The sequence below is a fragment of the Xenopus laevis genome, chromosome 3S, assembly GCF_017654675.1.
Source record: "Xenopus laevis strain J_2021 chromosome 3S, Xenopus_laevis_v10.1, whole genome shotgun sequence".
In the NCBI taxonomy this organism is placed as follows: domain Eukaryota; kingdom Metazoa; phylum Chordata; class Amphibia; order Anura; family Pipidae; genus Xenopus; species Xenopus laevis.
Window position 1 is genome coordinate 24,476,072 of NC_054376.1, and position 17,843 is coordinate 24,493,914.

The 17,843-nt window shown below is 37.3% G+C and overlaps 1 protein-coding gene across 1 annotated transcript; it reads left to right on the plus strand.

Moving 5' to 3' along the window:
* Window positions 1–1,158: 1,158 nt before the first annotated feature.
* Window positions 1,159–15,243, plus strand: LOC121402024 (olfactory receptor 5V1-like). The gene is made up of 3 exons (XM_041587748.1): window positions 1,159–2,064; window positions 14,815–14,881; window positions 14,981–15,243. The coding sequence occupies exons 1-3, from the start codon at window positions 1,159–1,161 to the stop codon at window positions 15,241–15,243; spliced, it is 1,236 nt and encodes a 411-aa protein (XP_041443682.1).
* The last annotated feature ends 2,600 nt before the right edge of the window (window positions 15,244–17,843 follow it).

The window sequence follows — 17,843 nt, forward strand, 5'->3', positions numbered from 1 at the left end:
ACAATGCAATAACAGTTTAAGGAACAATATTACTGTACATTGTGAGATGTGGAATTTTACTCTTATCAGCGCAAATTGTTTTGCGCTTTGCGACTATAATTATATTCCAATGATAGTGTTTAGTTTTTTACATTTTTGAATTTCATAATTGCATACTGTATGTCTTGATTAAAGAGCAGAATAATTGGGTTTGTACAATCTGATAATTAACATATTTAGAAGAGTATCCAGTTTTTTCTTGAAATAGAGGATTCATTTACCAAATTTAACAGGGGTCTGGGTGCTCATGCCCCAGACCTTTATCTTAGGGAGGTGATGAACACACTTAGGGGTTATTTATGAAAATCCGATTTTTTTCTAATTATTATTTTGAATAAAAAGTCTGACCAATCCAGATGTGAACTTATTTATCATAAAAAAAAAAAAGAATTATCTAATCGAATTGGGGCAAAACACAATAAAACTGAGTGAAAATCCGAATCATGAGTTTTTTCCCGAATCGTACAATTTTTTCAGGCTTTCTCCCGAAAAAGCCAGAATTTTTCGGATTTTTGTCTGAAAAGTCCAAAATTGTTGGATTATTGAGCTAATTCCACTACAGACCACAGAAACTTCCAAATAGGATAAGGACCTCTCCCATTGACTTATATACAACCTCTGCAGGTCTGAGATGCCGGATTTTCAGATTTAGACTTTTTCCATCCTCGGGGTATAATAAATCTCAAAAAAATGCAGGTTTTTTTCCCACTAAAAATTCGGATCTTATAGTTATTTATTAACGTGGCTTTCAGACTTTAAAAAATAACCCCCCAAATCTTCAAATGCAGGCTGGCACAAACTGGACATCCCTTGAAGAATGATGAAGTTAACAAACATCTCAATATGTAGCCTTACGCATTTTGTGCTATGTGAGCACTTATAATGGCTACTATCTAGCAGATTGCTGTGTTATAATTCAACAAAAGCTAGAGATACTGATAATTATTCACTTTTTTTAGATGTGAAAATTTTTTTCTCTCTTTGTCCCACATTGAAGCCTGCTTAAGATGCATGAAGTTCAGTAACATTTAGATGGTTGCTAGATTGTAACAATGGGTGGGTACTATTGTATTTGCTGCTAGCAAACATAATGATTACATTTCTTTCCATAGGATTTCAATGGAGAACCAAACAATTTCTAACAGCATTCACATTTTAGCATTTTCCTATAATGGTGAGAAACAGCCTCTTCTTTCTATTTTCTTTTTCTTCATTTATATTAGCGGGGTAATAAATAATCTTGTTATGCTAACTGTAACATACAATGATATTCATTTACAGACTCCTATGTACTTCTTTCTCAGCAATCTGGCCTTTGTAGACATCTGCTACCCTACAACCACCCTTCCTAAACTGATAGACATATTGCTTACAGGAAATGACTCAATAACCTTCAGACAATGTTTTATTCAAATGTACTTTTTCTTGGCCTTTGCTGGAGTGGAAGTAACTTTATTGTCTTCTATGGCGTATGATCGTTATGTTGCTATTTGCAAGCCCTTAAGATATCACCTTATTATGAACAGAAAAATATGTATGTTGCTAGTTGTAGGCACATGGATATCTGGCTTTGTGAATTCATTGTTTTTCACATGTATGGCTTCAAAACTGTCATTCTGCCATTCCAATAAAATCAATCAGTTATTCTGTGACGTTAAAGCTCTGGCAAAAATTTCTTGTGATATAAATATATTTTCCAATATAATCTATGTGGAAGTATTCTTATTTGGACTCATGCCATTTTCTCTAAACCTTTTGTCATACGTAAATATAATAAGCAACATTCTTCATATTAAGTCCAATCATGGCAGGAAAAAGGCTTTCTCCACTTGTACTTCTCATTTGACTGTTCTCATTATTTTCTATGGAAGTGTTCTATGGATGTACATGAGGCCGCCTTCAGAATCACCAAATCTAGACCCAGTGTTCTCTGTGCTTTATATTGGACTGACTCCCATGTTAAACCCCCTCATATATAGTCTAAGAAATAAAGAAGTAAAGAACGCACTTATAAGTATTGTGAAGGTAAAAACCAGGTAATTATGAAATTATGAAATGAAATTGAATTTCGAACCAATTTCCAACCACCAAATATTCAAATATTTCCTTGTGTTGTTACCTTGCTCTCTTTAGTCATTAAAGAAAAAATATATCATGTGTAGTCAAAGTGATTGCCTCCCTTTTTTTTAAATACACCAAAAAATTTAGAACTTTTATAGAACTTTTATACCTTTCTCTATGTTCTTGGGAAATATTTTGAAAACAAATTCGAAGTTAAAGTATGTGTTTTATTTTCAAGAACTTGAAATTTTTAATATATTTCCCAGTGCGTTTTTATTGCTTGCTACAATGAAAATAAAGAACCTTTATTAAATGTCAGTATGCTTGCTGCCCTACTAACTGGAGGGGCCAGATACTTGATCTTGGTTGGTTTATCAACATGATATAACAATAATATGAGGGTTCCATTGTCAAGAGGAGAAATCTTGGAGTGTTCAACAAATCAAGAAATACGTTTTAGAAGGATGCTTTAATAACATGAAAAAAACTGAGACTGAGAAATAAAATAAGACTCAGAGATATGAAGGCTAATTATATCCACAAGTGCAGTGAGCAAAGTGCAATTTTTAGCACAATCGTTATGTTTTCCTCCTAGAATTCCAACATGACCATGGCTGCTGTACTTAATGCAATTGTGTATAATTTGGAAAAATTAAACCCTAAACCCCAAAAATGAATATGGCTAAAAACGCCATATTTTATATACTGAACTTATTGCATCAACCTAAAGTTTCAGTTTGTCAATAGCAGCAATGATCCAGGACTTCAAACTTGTCACCATGTTGGAAAAACTTCTGCGACACTTACATGCTCAGTGGGCTCTGAGCAGCTGTTGAGAAGCTAAGCTTAGGGGTCATCATCAATCATCAAGCAGTAAATATGGTTGGCCTGTAATATAAAGTGATACTACAAGGCTGATTATTAAAGCACATGATGCAATTTACACTGGTTTCTGTGCTGACATGTAGTAATTATCTGTATTAATTAGTAATTAGCCTAATAGTGTGACATTTCTATTCTATGGGGCAAATTCACTAAGATCCGAAGTTGCGCCAGCGACAGCTTCGCCAGGCATAGTTTCGCCAGCGTTGCGCTCAGGGAGGCAACCGGTAGCGAAGTTGCACTACCGTTACTTCATCAGGCAAAGCGAAGTTATGCTAGCGATGCCTAATTTGCATACGTTGCGAAGTTAAAATATAATGGACGTATATGCTGCAGCAATTACATTACACTACACAAGCTCAGGAAACCTTTGGCAGGCGTAGTTTCGTCAGCGCTACGCAAATTCGTTAAAATGCGAAGTTGCGCTCTGGGAGGCGAACGGTAACGAAGTTGCGATACCATTACTTAGTCAGGAAAAGCGAAGTTATGCTAGCGATGCCTAATTTGCATACGCCGCAAAGTTAAAATATAATGGACGTATATGCTGCAGTAATTACATTACCCTACACAAGCCCAGGAAACCTTTAAAAAATAAAATAAAGGTGTTCTATTGCCCTGCACATGTGCCCACTGTATCGTTGAGTTGCTATATGTTAGGGAATGTAGGGGGAAGGAGGGTACCCCGAAAAAAATTACACTATTTTTCATGCTATCACCCTTAAAAAAGTAAAAGACACCAGCATTTTTTGGGACTTTCAACTATTTTTTGACAAACTCCTATCTATTGTATTGAACTTCGCCTGGTCTGACCTGATGAAGTAAAGTCTGGTGCAAGAGGTAACGTTCAGTAAAATGCACAAGTTAGTGAATTAGCGTAGTTATGTCCCCTCGCCATAGCGCAACTTCGCCTGGCATAAGGGTGCAAAGAAGCATAGGTAGAGTAAGTCCACTTCGCTAGTGAATTTATGCCAGCACCCGTTAGTAAATCGGCGAAGTAACAAAATGACATCACGCTGGCGAATTTGCGCTAGCGTTAGCCGATTTGCGCTTAAGTAAATTTGCCCCATGTGTACTGTATATTGTGAGTGGGTCCCTAAGCTCAGTAAGTGACAGCAGCACAGAGCATGTGCAGTGAATCAGCAGAAAAGAAGATGGGGAGCTACTGGGGCATCTTTGGAGATGCCTAAAGACATCTTTGGAGACTGCTAAAGGGCTGTGGTTGCCTTGGGCTGCTTCTAGCTACTTCTTTAGTTATGCTTTAGTTCTCTTTTAACACAACTGAGTGCAAATGTTGTTGCAAATTGTATGCAACTGTGCATAAATCCCACTAGTAGTATTTCCGTGTTGGAAGTAGGAGTGGCATCTTCACCTATTGACGCTAAGCACAAAGGGAACCCTGGAGGCATAAGTGGTGCAACTATACGGAAGTGCATGAGCGCATTAAAGTACCTTAAATGAATGGGGCTTGACACGTTGTGTGGAAAAGTAAGGGAAACCAACTGCACTTAATTTTGTAAATGACTCCTTAGGGCTTGAAATGGGGTTTAAGTCATTTTGTGGAAAAGTAAAAGAGAGCAACTGCACTTGTTGTTGTCAATGACTCCTTAGGTCTTGTATGGAAATGTGAAAAAAAATGGTGGGATTGCTTGCAGCAGATAAAATAACTGTAGTAATAACCCTTTTTTACAACAGAATGCCTCTTCCAGATGATGTATAGCAGTCTATATTGTTACAGTTTATTGAATACCACGGTAAATAACTTATTATGGTTACATTTATAAAGAGTAAGAGAAAATCTAATCAGTTTATGCCCCGGGTAATAACGATGTCTTCTCACCAATATGAGTACCTTTCTTGTGGTACTACAGGCAGTAGACAATGGGTTAAGATCTGATCCTAAGAAGAAGAATAACCACAATAATAATCAGCAAGATAATATTAGCCCTCCAAGCAGTGTTTTTTCTTCTGTTCTTTCTAGGGTAGGAAATGAAGGGACCGGGGGGTCCGAAGAACCGGGCTCTGAGTAATCCGATGGCCACATGGGCAATTATCTGAGGGTGGGTTGCTCAGGGGATCACAAGGCTCCCTTAAGCATACGTGGCAGTTCGGTGGGTTGCAGAGGGCTGGTGGCGCCATGGGAGACAGAGTGGCTTCTGCCGGGTTGGTTTCTTGCGCCACCTCTGCGCAACGTTATGAGTGAGCGTCACTTCAGGACTCGGCTAGAGCTGCAGGAAGACGAGCATGATTCCTGGGTCCTCAGTATCATAAGAGAAGGTTACTTAACCAAAGCAAAGGTTCTGTGTCAGCAGCATCAGTACAGACCAACAGTGTCGGACTGGGCCGGTGAGTCACCGGGAAAATACCCAGTGGGCCCGACCCTCAATGGGCCCCCGCTGGGCCAGACCCCTCTCCAGATCTTTAGGAAAAAAATGTTCTTAGGTGCGGCGCACCAAACACCGGTGCACGCCTCATGTGCGCACTCTCGGCACATCACAGTAGGGGGGGGGGTCTAGGGCGGGCCCTGGACTGTAGTCAGTCCAACCCTGCAGACCAAAGGAAACATATGGTGCTAGAAAAATCTATTCTTTAGTCCGTAAGGCAGCACAAATTTTTGTTTTCCCTCCCAATAAAAGTTATTCAGCATAAAAATTGTGCCTTCTCTCTCTCCCTGATAGTTAGCTTTTCATATAACACTGTTGGAGGAGGGTTTTGGCGGGGCTAATATTATCTTGCTGATTTGTGATTATTCTTCTGTCCTACCAGGGGTTGGATCAGACCTCAACCCATTGTGTGCCTTATGGACTAAAGAAAAAGAAAATATCAGATAAGGACAAATGTTCTGTTTTTTCAGACAATTCTTAGTGGAAAAAAAATCGGAAAATCTCTAAAATTGTGAATGGATTAAAAATGGTCCAATAAGATCAGCACAGCTTCCATTGACTTTTATAGATACTCGAAAACTTTTACTTTTTTTGTTTGTGTCACTTTACAAATCTTGAATTTTTAGAGCTTTTGAGAAATATAGGAAAACCACTTATTTTTCAAAATTTGTAGAAAAAATAGAAATTAGATTGTTAGTAAATGGGCCCATCAAGACCCCACATGAGGTGATGTGGAGGTCACCAGTTGATAGGTAACACTGGAGGTAACACTATTACTGAAACCTAAATATGTTTATCATCACAGAATTCACACTTTTTATACCAATTCTATAAAAAAACTGGTCATGGGTTCTATACAATATTAGCTTTCAATGGAGTCCAACCATGACTTGGTTTGGCACTCGGGTTATCAAATGTTAATATCTGGGCATAGGAAGGTCATACAGCAATACTATTTTGGGTCTATAGAATCAGAAGGAAGAGCCCTTACCAATGAATATAATATAGTTTATCCCTATTCACAGGAAATTATAACAAATTAATAATGTATCCTGTTAGGCCATGCCCCCTTGCATTCCAGTGGGAGGAGGGTATTGTCTAGTTACCTGAATGCCCCTTGCAAATTGTAATAAATATCCTTTTGGCTAATATTAAACTGTCATATTTCAATGGCTGCCCTTTTTTTATCATCTTTTTGTACATATGCAGTGTTTATTTCTTCAACAAAGAGGCAGCCGGCTCAGGGGTCTCCTTGAAGTGTGCTATATTATTTTTCAGTGTAGTAGTAATAGTTTAGTGGGGATGCCCCACCAATACAAAATATTGTGTTTGCAGCCATCTCATCCTCCAGAGAACGACTTAAGTTGACTTACACGTTTCAAGCAGTGACTAACTCAGAAATTTTATTTTTAATCTGGTCAGTGCATATATTATGCACCAGTGTGGAGAAGAAATTGTGCTGCCACTCCATCAATGGTCACATCCTGACCCCACCTAGTTTACCATCATGTTAAAAATGTTGATCTCCCTCCTACACAAGGGCGCTCCGCCCATGAGGTGGGTTGAGCAACTCGCCTCAGGCGGCAGTGCATGGGGGGCAGCAAAAAGCCGCTCCTGTTCCTTTAAGAGCCGAATTTCTGTTTTTTAAACCAGAAATTCGGCTTTACTAGTGCAAGAGAGCGCTATTGCGCTCTCCGCACTAGTGTTTCTGCCTCCCCCCAGGAAAGGTAAGCGGGCGGGGGGGCGGCATTACAGGAGCTGCCTCAGGCGGCTCTTTCCTGCTAAACTGCGCTGCCCTACAGTATATAGTGTAACAAATTCAGTGAAACTCCTTCCCCTAAAGTACCAATTACAAACTGGAGGTTTTTGGATAATGTGATTTTTATGTAAGTTAATCAACTGAGATTTCAGACCACTGACTGAAATGAACATTTGTTGAGAGGAAGAGGAAAGCTAAAAGAGTTGACCAAACTAGAGATGATGTTGGCTGAAATACTGTACATTATAAAATTTGATCATAAATTCCCTCCATATGCTTTTCGCAAAGGGCTGTCTGTAAAATGTAATTTACAGTAGGAGGAAAACATTAATCATAAAATCATGGCAGCCCTAGAGGTTATGGGAGCTTCAGATGTATAAAAGTAATAATTGTATCCTCACTCATGCACATATATTTGTGTGAAAAAAAGTTCATCCCAAAAGTGTGGAAGATGGGAACCTAAAGGGATTTCATGAGAGGACACTATAGAGCTCAATAACTGCTGCAAGCATTACATTTATCCTATGGTTGTATAAATTGGCACAACTCATTCAAGGTACAACTACACGGACGATTTCCCTGCGATTGTGCTGGATCCGACCCAACGGAAAACAAGGTAAGCATGCAACGTCTGCATCCAACAGTCGTGTCGGATGAACGATGTGACACCATCCGAAGTTGCTGTTGCTTACCTTGTTTTCCGTCGCATCCGACTTGACGCCTGCGTTTTGGCGCAGCGCATGGGAACCGGCACAATCACGGGGAAATCGTCCATGTAGTTGTGCCCTTAAGGTACTTCCTTCCAAAACCACTCTTTCAGGCCAGATTCCGAAGCACACCATCGAAAAGAAACACACACCTTGGGGCAGATTTATTAAAGGTCGAGGTGAATTTGCAAAATATATCAAATTTCGAGCTATTTCTGTGTACTAGGGAATAGCCCAAATTCGATTTGAATTTGCAAAATATTTGAAAATTCAAATATCGAAATTTATCATGTACTGTCTCTTTAAAAATGTGACTTCGACCATTCGCCATCTAAAACCTGCCAAACCTGTTTTAGCCTATGGGGGACCTCCTAGAACCTATTTGGAGTCAATTGGTGGAAAAACTTCGATTCGAATGCACCATTCCTACTATTTGAATGATTCAAATACGGATCTATTCGACCCAAGAAAAACTTCGACTTAATTCCGGTTGGTCTTTTTGAATTCTAATTTCGAAGTTTTTTCAATTCGAAATTCGACCCTTGATAAATCTGCCCCCTTGTGTCAATTGGTGCTGCTTGAACCCAGGAGCTAAATAGGGATGCAGCTCCAGGGTACCCAATGTGAGCTGTGTGAACACATGCAATGAATATCCACATGACTGGTGAAAGGATTTTGAAAAAAATATGGTACAAAAAATATTGCATTGTGAGTAAAAAAATGACCATTGAGTCTGAAATTGCCCTTTTCAGTTTAGTAAGTAAAATATATAATGTGCCTCATAAGAAAAATTGAGGAAAGGTGCAAACTGACCTCTGTACTAAAGTGAAAAATTAGATCATATCTTGTAAGCACAATGAGTATTGTTGTCACTCAGCTGAAGCTTCACTGTAACGTCTCTGTCTTCTGCACTGTAGTAAGGTATGAGGCCTTTTATCTTCTATAGGTAAAAAAAAATTATGCATGTTTTCATGGATTTTCTTGAGTAGAATAAAACTACTTTCATGTCTGAGGGGAATTTTTTTTCCACAAATCTCTAAAACTGGTTTTCTCTAAAAAAAAAAAAAAAAAAGCTCTAACAATTTGAAATTTAGCAAGTGTAAAAACCACTAAAACCTCAAACAACAAAAACTAAAAATGAAAGTTGTCGATGTCTTATAGAAGTCAATGAGAGCTGTGCGCTGATCTTATTGGACCATTTTAAATTAAATCGGACTTTTAGAGGTATTTCAGATTTTTTTCACTTGCAATTGTCTTAAAAACTTAGAATGAATTTTCTTTCAACATTAAAACAGGGGACAATTGAGCCCAAATCTAACAGGTATTTTGCTGGAGGCCTCGAAAATGTATAATTTCATCACTGGTAACACATAAAAACGTTAATTACATTTATTACAAAATAAATGATAGTTCTGATATAATTTAGTTCAGCTGCTAAAGGGGAGAGGTTACAAACAACAAATAATTAAACCTATAAGAAAAAGACAGCTGGGAAGTACAGTATAGTAGCTTTTTTCATTGCAAGTTTATTATAAATAAGGCTGGGATTTCTAGAGTAGATGTAACACCAGCTTGATGAATCCTGATTGAATGCAGTAGGTTAACAATGCGTGGGGATAATGGGGTTCAATAAATGCAGCTAGTGCTTTTGTTTGCAAAATAAAACATCACTTGTAATTAGATATAAGAAATTAGACTTAATCTTAAATGTGCTTTTGTCTGTTATGAATCAGACACTATAGATTTCTAGTAATTTTACATTACATTGTAAAGGTTCAAAAGAGGTTTAAGCGCAAATCAAATCTAGATGTGAAGAATGCTTAATAATTGATGTAATAAATATAAATAAGTCTTTTTTTTTCATGGCCTAGAATAATAAACCTTTTCTTATTTTCCCATAGGGAGAAAAAAAAAGTCACATACAACCTGTTTATACATACAATACTGTTCCAGTATTCCTAAAACTCTTTTGGCCCCAATATGAGGGACAGGCTCACAGTTAAGAATGCTTTGTATTAGGGATGCACCGGATCTAGGATTCGGTTTGGGATTCAGCCAAGATTCGGCCTTTTTCAACAGGATTCGGATTTGGCCGAATCCTTGTGCCTGGCCGGACCGAATCCGTATCCTAATTTGCATATGCAAATTGTGGGGAGGGCAGGATTTCACGTGACTTTTTGGTACAAAACAAGGAAGCCAACCAATTTTTTTCCACCTTTTCCTTTCCCGCCCCTAATTTGCATATGCAAATGAGGATTCGGATTCGGTTCGGTATTCAGCCGAATCTTCAAAGATGGATTTGGGGATTCGGCCGAACCCAAAATAGTGGATTCGGTGCATCCCTACTTTGTATATGGTATGTAAAAGAGTTAATTTTCCTAGTGTGCAGGAAGTCTCATGGAGATAAACATCATGGTGTTAATTTGCTATAATCAGCAATATGCTACAGAGCTCAATATGCCTGTGAAAGGAGGATCGCTGCTTTTCAGAACACAAAGGAAATATTGTGTCAGAATAGTTCACAAATTAGCTTCACTGATTTATTATGAACATATTTTATAGCAACCTCTCCCTTCAATTCTTAAGTTTTTGCTGAGAGGTAACCCAAAAAAAAGGAAAATATTTTGGAAATAATATATGGGTTTTATTAGTATTTTTATCCTTTATTAATATTGACATACTATATTGCCTTACAACAATTATACATTATTTACATTAGTGAACCACAGTGGAACTTACAGTATAAGGTCCCTGTCACATGCACATTATGGTCAGTTTTATCAGGAGACAGTTAACCTGCCTGTATGTTTTTAGAGGAAACCAGTGTAACCATGAGGCTGGAAACGAACCATGGAGCCCATTGCTGGAAGTTACTTTATCATATGGCCCATGTCTTTTGTATTTACAAGCATACAGTTGATAAGCAGTATTAAAAGAAATTCAAATGATGTTTTATTTACATTAACACGTCCTCTTACCTCTCTCCCCAACTTACACCAGGAGATTAATATATACAGTCAATATTCTGGGTATAAGATTAATAATGATAAAACTGAAGTGTTACCACTAAATATATCAACCTCCACTTAAAATTATTGAAATTGAATTTTAAGTACTGATGGCAAACAGATAGTATTGCCGCCAGATACTACAGCACCAAAGATCACAAGGCGGCCTAGACATTCCAGATTTTTATATATACTATCTGGCAACTCAGGCAAGGCAGATAATACAATGGTCCTCTAAATGAGCATATACCAAATGGAAATAGAAAAGTTGGCCTTAGCCCCAGTACATCCAAGTACATTACCATGAACTCATAAGAATAAGGCATTGGGACATGTGGCCCCGCGTACTATTCAATTCACTTTAAGTATATGGTCTAGATGCAAAGGCAGATTGTGCCCTACCAATAGACCTACTCCCCTTATACCTTTCCTCTATAATGAGGCTTTTCCACTAGGTCAAGAGGCACATTTTACTCATCTATTTTTACTGATGTATACAGAAAGTCCATTAGTAGAAATTCATTGTTACACAGGAATAGTAGTCATCCAGAGTCTTTGCTGAGAGGTGTACCGACTGGCCAGTTCGTCCGACTTAGACGAAACTGTGCCACTTGGGACACCTTTCATCAGAGATCTATGGAACTATGGGACAGACTTATATCCAGGGGGTATGAAATTGATTGTGTCAAACAAGCCTATGAGAATGCGATTAGAAAAAATAGAGCTGATTTACTTAAGACATCAAAATATCCCAGATTACAACAAAATGATGGAAAGATAAGAATTATAACTACATATAGTATGGAGGCAAAACAGATACAGAAAATAATTTATAAACATTGGTCACTACTTCAGAGAGACCCTATTCTATCCTCCACGCAATTAGAGAAACCACAGATAGTATATAGACGTTGTCCAAATTTGAGGGACAAATTAGTACCTAGTATGTTACCCGATATTAACAAAGAGAACAAGGAGAATTGGATGAAAACTTTGGGCACTTACAAGTGTGGGGCCAACATATGTAAATGCTGTTGATTCATTAATAGATCAGATCAATTTAAAAGTACGAATACAAATAAAATTTATAAAAATAGGATGTATGCTAACTGCAGAACTGTGAATGTGATATACCTAGCCACCTGTAAGTGTGGACAACAATATGTAGGCAAAACTACTAGGAGATTTAAAGATAGAGTTTTAGAACATTTAGCGTGTATCAATAGAAGAGATATCTCATCTGCAGTAGCAGAACATGTAATAGATAAACATCAGGCTAATGAACATTATGTAACGTTTCAAGTGATAGAAGTGATAAGACTCAATAAGAGAAAAGGAGATATAGAGGATATACTTTCTAAGAGAGAATTCTATTGGATATTGACATTGAATACAGTTAAACCCAAGGGTCTTAATAAAGAAGCGGATGTGAAATATTTCTTAAGATGATCAACTTTTTTACAATAATTTTTTATAATAACATCAAACTGTATGTAATATTATAATTAGTAACAGTCAGCCTTAAATGTATACGGAAAAAGGGGTAAATTAACATTTGCTGGAACGAGACAAAACTATAGAATTGAAGTGCTCCCAAAAATCTATAATTATACTTACATATAATCACATCTTGTTTTTAGCGATTTCATTATGAATTAGACAATATATGCTATAGCTATTGTATTATGTGAGATGGATCAATTAGATTAAATATATACAAAAGGATAAACAAAATATGGATTTACCTGTTTGTGATATTAAATCAGAGTAATATTAACAAAATATGAACTGTTTTTTATACGGATACAAATAGATATATTTATAGAAACAATAATAATAAATACAAAAATATGGAATAAAATATATAAAAATAAAAAATAAAAAACAATAATATTAAATTTAGTGAAATAAAATAATGAATTGAAACAGTTCAAAATATGACCAAATCAATATCTTTTATTACACTATACCTGCTCAAAACATGAAACTAGATACAAAGCAACAGTTTAAAAGTTGCAACTGGTTACGAATAGAAACATATTGTCACAATATATAAAATGTTATATGAATTGATACAATTGAATATGAATTACCAACCAGTCCTCTAAAGAGAATAGATATCGTTTTTAATCTTTTCATATATGTCTCACTAATGTTTTTATATGTGAACACAAAAGGTTTATTTAAATAACAGGCTTTATATAAACATCACGATTGTATAACCAATATATTTATTTGATTAACTACCATAATAGGACATTTTTAACGCTGGTTATTGTATTGTATAAATAATGCGAAGAATATGGTCCTATTAAGTAATGTTTTAAGCTTTTGTTTAGTATTGTCACAATTTCAGACGATATATGAGAAATGCACATTGGTCTTTAATTAATTAGACTACACCTGTGTTTAAGTGCACTGATGTCTGATACTGTTGCTATTTAACTCTAGAGTCATGTGATATCCACTGACTCTGAGGAAGTGCCGGTGGATCCGGCAAGAAACGCGTAAGTCAGCGTGCATACCCACCGCTCAATCTTTCACCTGTGTGTATGGAATAAAGCCTGAATTTTGCATTCAATACTGCTGTCCGAGTTTTGTCCGAGATCTGCGCCATGAACACGGGGGTGAGATGAATCTAGCAGTTGAATACTGGCACGAAGTAACCGGCATCCCGTGAAGGCTGCGACTGGATGGACACAGTTAATCCGGGTGAGCTCCGATGCGAACCGCATCTCTTTTCCTTATTTACAAGAGGCACATTTTGTCAAGATATGGAAAGACACAATGGCATTTCAAATTATACATTTATTTGATCAACAAAAAAGAAATTTCTGGAAAAACAACAGCAGGTAGAGGGGTATAATCTAAAAGGTTTAAAAGATTATATGTACTTCCAGTTAAGACACTATGTAAAATCGGTATGTACTATTATGAAACTGCCAGACCTAACTATGTTTGAAAAAATATGTATTAAAATTGGAGAAAGGGACATATATCCCAATTATATCGGATACTCAACTCCCATCCCATAGAAGAAAAACCCCATCCATACATGCAAAAATGGGAAACAGATTTAAATATAAGTATTTCAATAGAACAATGGGAAAGTATATGGAGAAATGCTACAAAATCGTCTATATGTATTCCCATAAAAGAAAATATAATATATGGTTGGTTTCATACCCCAGTTCTCTTACAAAAAATTTTCCCAGAGACATCGTCAAACTGTTGGAGATGTGGAAAAGCGCCAGCAGATTTGGTCTATATATTTTGGTCTTGTCCCGTTATCCATCCCATGTGGAATATAGTGAGGACATTTGTGAGGAAGGCTACATGTTTGGAACTCCCAAATAACCCTCTTACTCATATGTTAGGTCACCCAGTCCAGGATGTAGGGACAAGAGTACAAAAAATCTTGAATTATTTGCAGCAGCACGTTGTACAATAGCTGCAAAATGGAAGGATCCAACCCCCCCATCCCTATGGGAATTAGTCAACAGGATAGAACATGTTAGAAGGATGGAATATTTAACAGCTTTAGCCCATGATACCCTGATTGACTCAGAGGAGGATTGGTTTTTGTGGAATAGTTATTATCGGGAGTTGCAGGATCCTCAACAGATATAAAAGGATGGACGAGGAGGAAAGTGGGGGGCATACTTACCTGAGACAGGGGTGAAAGGGAATTGTTTAGTTTCCCTATATATATATTTATATAAAGAAGTGCGAGTAAGTCCCAGGTAATAAAAATGTGAAATGACTGTTGATACCGCAAGAAATATTGTTCAAAGTGATGCTGTTTGACCATATTATAACTCATGTATAATGATGTGTGAAATGCGAAAATTAAAATGTACCACCTACCTTTTCTTTCTTTTTGTATTTAAAAATAAAAATACAGTTTAAAAAAAAAAATCAAATAACAATGGATGTTATGTGGCTTTTGTTTTCTTAAATACTTCTCTGTTCTCCAGAAACTGGAGGATATATTTCTCAGGATTTTTCAGGATACCAGTTTTACTGATAAAGATCTACAACAAAGTACAGTAAGTATGATGGGAAAGCTATTTAACTAGTTTCTCACGGGTTCCCCTATTCCCCCTTCTATGTTAACATCATATATTACTTTATTGCATAAAGAAGGTAAAGATCCCAATCAGTGTGGGAGTTATCGTCCTATAGCCTTGCTTGCCTCCATAATGCCCAGACTCATCAACCCAGATCAAGTGGGATTTATCCAAGGCAGACAAGCAGGGGATAACACCAGACGAGCCATCAACACCATAGACCTGATAAATAAAACCCAAACGCCAGCGGTGATCCTCAGCTTAGACGCGGAGAAAGTGTTTGACCGCTTGGACTGGTGCTTCATGCTCGACTTGGTGCAACAAATGGGGGTTTGAAGGCCCTTTTTTAACGGCCATAAAAGCCTTGAACTCTAATCCTACAGCTACACTTAAACTCCCAGGGGCATCTAGCGGACCTATTACCATCTCAAATGGGACTAGGCAGGGCTGCCCACTCTCGCCCCTTTTATATGCCCTGAGCATAGAGCCACTAGCCACAGCCATCAGAGAACACAAGGACATCACTGGACTCAAAATTGGGTAAAACAGAACTTCGGATATCCTTGTTTGCGGATGATGTCCTCTTATTGATTACAAATCCCATGGTATTCTTACCAAATTTACATAACCTTCTATCTCAGTCTGGCAGACTTTCAGGCTATAAATTAAACCTCCAGAAGTCTGAAGTGCTTGCCTTGAACATACCACCATGCGAACGGGAGGCTTTGAGAATTAATTTTAAGTATAAGTGGAAGAGTTGTTCTATGCGCTACTTGGGGATCCAGCTTACAAAATCCTACTCCCAGCTCTATAGAAATAACTACATCCCGCTCATAAACTCCATTACTTCGCTTTTGGAGAAATGGAGCACTTATACCTTGTCTTGGTTGGGCAGGATAACTGCCTTAAAAATGTCAATCCTCCCTAAACTGCTCTATCTATTTGAAACTTTACCAGTGAAGGTCCCCAATTCTACACTTAAAAATATCCAAACAATGTTTTTTAAATTTATCTGGGCAAAATCTAGGCATCGGGTGCCGAAAGCTGTGATGACATTGAGTATATCTCAAGGAGGGCTAGCAGTCCCAAACATACAGAGGTACTATGAGGCAGCACAACTACGTCAAGTACTTGGTTGGACAACGTTTGTCTGCAGACTAAATGGGCACTCATAGAAGCACCCTCATTGGCTGAATCACATTTGAATACTTTGCTCTGGCAAACCCCACAACTGGTTAAACTCCCCCCCAGATGCTTTACAGGTGATTAAATACACCCTCAAATTATGGGAAACCTGCTGTAGAAAGCAACCTTTGGTGGGCTCCCCCTATCTTATGCAATCAGTTCTAGCAAACCTCCAATTCCCTCCAGGTTTTTCCCAATCTTTCCAAGAACGCTGGAGCTCAAAAAATTGTTTCCGAGTATTGGATTTCTTTCAGCCGCTAGAGAATAGATTTTATACTTTTGGGGAACTACAAGAGAAGCATCAAATACCTCAAAGCTGGCAATTCGAACATATTAAAATTTCTCATTTTATCCAGAGTATAAGTAGGGGACAGTCACCCCCACTCTACTTACTTCCTTTGAAAGATTATGTCTTAGGGGTCTTCCACAGAAAGCCCTTATTTCCAATATATATAACATCCTGAACACAGATACGACTGACCCACTGCCTCATCTAGATATCTCCACACCTGAGCAAAAACTTCTAAACTAACTAACACAGCAGCCAGGCTTTCACTTACCTCTAAGTGGAAATCCCTAGAAGCCCCCACAATAGATGAGGTAATTGCTCAAATTGGAGAGCTAGGCTTAGAGGGAAAAACCCTCAATTCGAGAGAGTATGGTCAAAATGGGATTATTATGTTTCTCGCATTAAGTGATATAAAGTCCAGGAGCATTGACAGGATAAACTCCATGAATAAATTCAAGTGGAGAGTTATGTACCACTCTATTCACTTGAAGACTGTTACTGCATCTATTTCATACTGCAATAATTGTTTTTGATATGTTTTCTTTCCTTGGTTTTTCTAATTTCTCTCTGATACATGATGATTGTATATGCAAATTATTGATAGCAAAATGATGTGAAACTGTCATATCTATGTTATTAGAAAAATATGCAATGTCTGGATATCTATCCGTATGACAAAATCAAATAAAATCTAAGTTACAAAAAAAAAGTAAGATGGTAGCAAGATCCTTGATTAGTTTTATTATAAGGGTGATATTCTGTCATTAGGCTATTTACATTATAGAAAGACGAGAACTTGAAGCAATGTTTATTTCCTCTGGGAAGTTAATAAAGCCTAGAAAATCAAGGGCCTGTTTCATATTATGTTCATATATGTCAGGAGACAATGATTCAAGAAATACATGTTCCTATGAAAATCAAAAAGTGTAAGTGCACAGGACCCTTACAATGCAAACCTGTTTTTTTAAATATGCAGGGGTATTTCCATGTGTAAAAGAAAATTAGTTCTAATTGCTAGTGATGGGCGAATTTATTCGCCAGGTGCAAATTTGCGGCGAATAAATTTGCGAAACCACCACGAAAATTCGCCGGCATATAAAAAAAATGGATGCCGGCTTCCATTTTTTTCTAAGCCGCCTCATTTTCGCCAGCGAATTTGAGCCGGCGTCAAAAAAATGGACGCCTGCGTCAAAAAAAGGAAATCGTTAATTTTTCGCCGTGAAACGCCCCAAATTCGCCCATCACTACTAATTACTAAGAAGTCCATTTCTGAAGGGGGAAATTTGAAATTCATTTTCTCTGAAATCATGAACACCATGAAAGTTATTAAAGATCAAAAAATAAAAAGTATGAATGGAAAAATGCATTATCGCTCAGAATAAAAATAGGAAAACCTCTAAAAATTTGAGTTTTTCAGACAATTACTATTATAAAAAATATTTGAAAACTGCTAAAAGACTGA

Coding starts and splice junctions, on each gene's coding strand:
- LOC121402024 (XM_041587748.1), top strand. CDS start 1,159: ATGGAGAACCAAACAATTTCTAACAGCATTCACATTTTAGCATTTTCC. Junction 2,065..14,814: donor CACTTATAAGTATTGTGAAG/GTAAAAACCAGG, acceptor TCTGTTCTCCAG/AAACTGGAGGATATATTTCT. Junction 14,882..14,980: donor TGATAAAGATCTACAACAAA/GTACAGTAAGTA, acceptor TATTGCATAAAG/AAGGTAAAGATCCCAATCAG.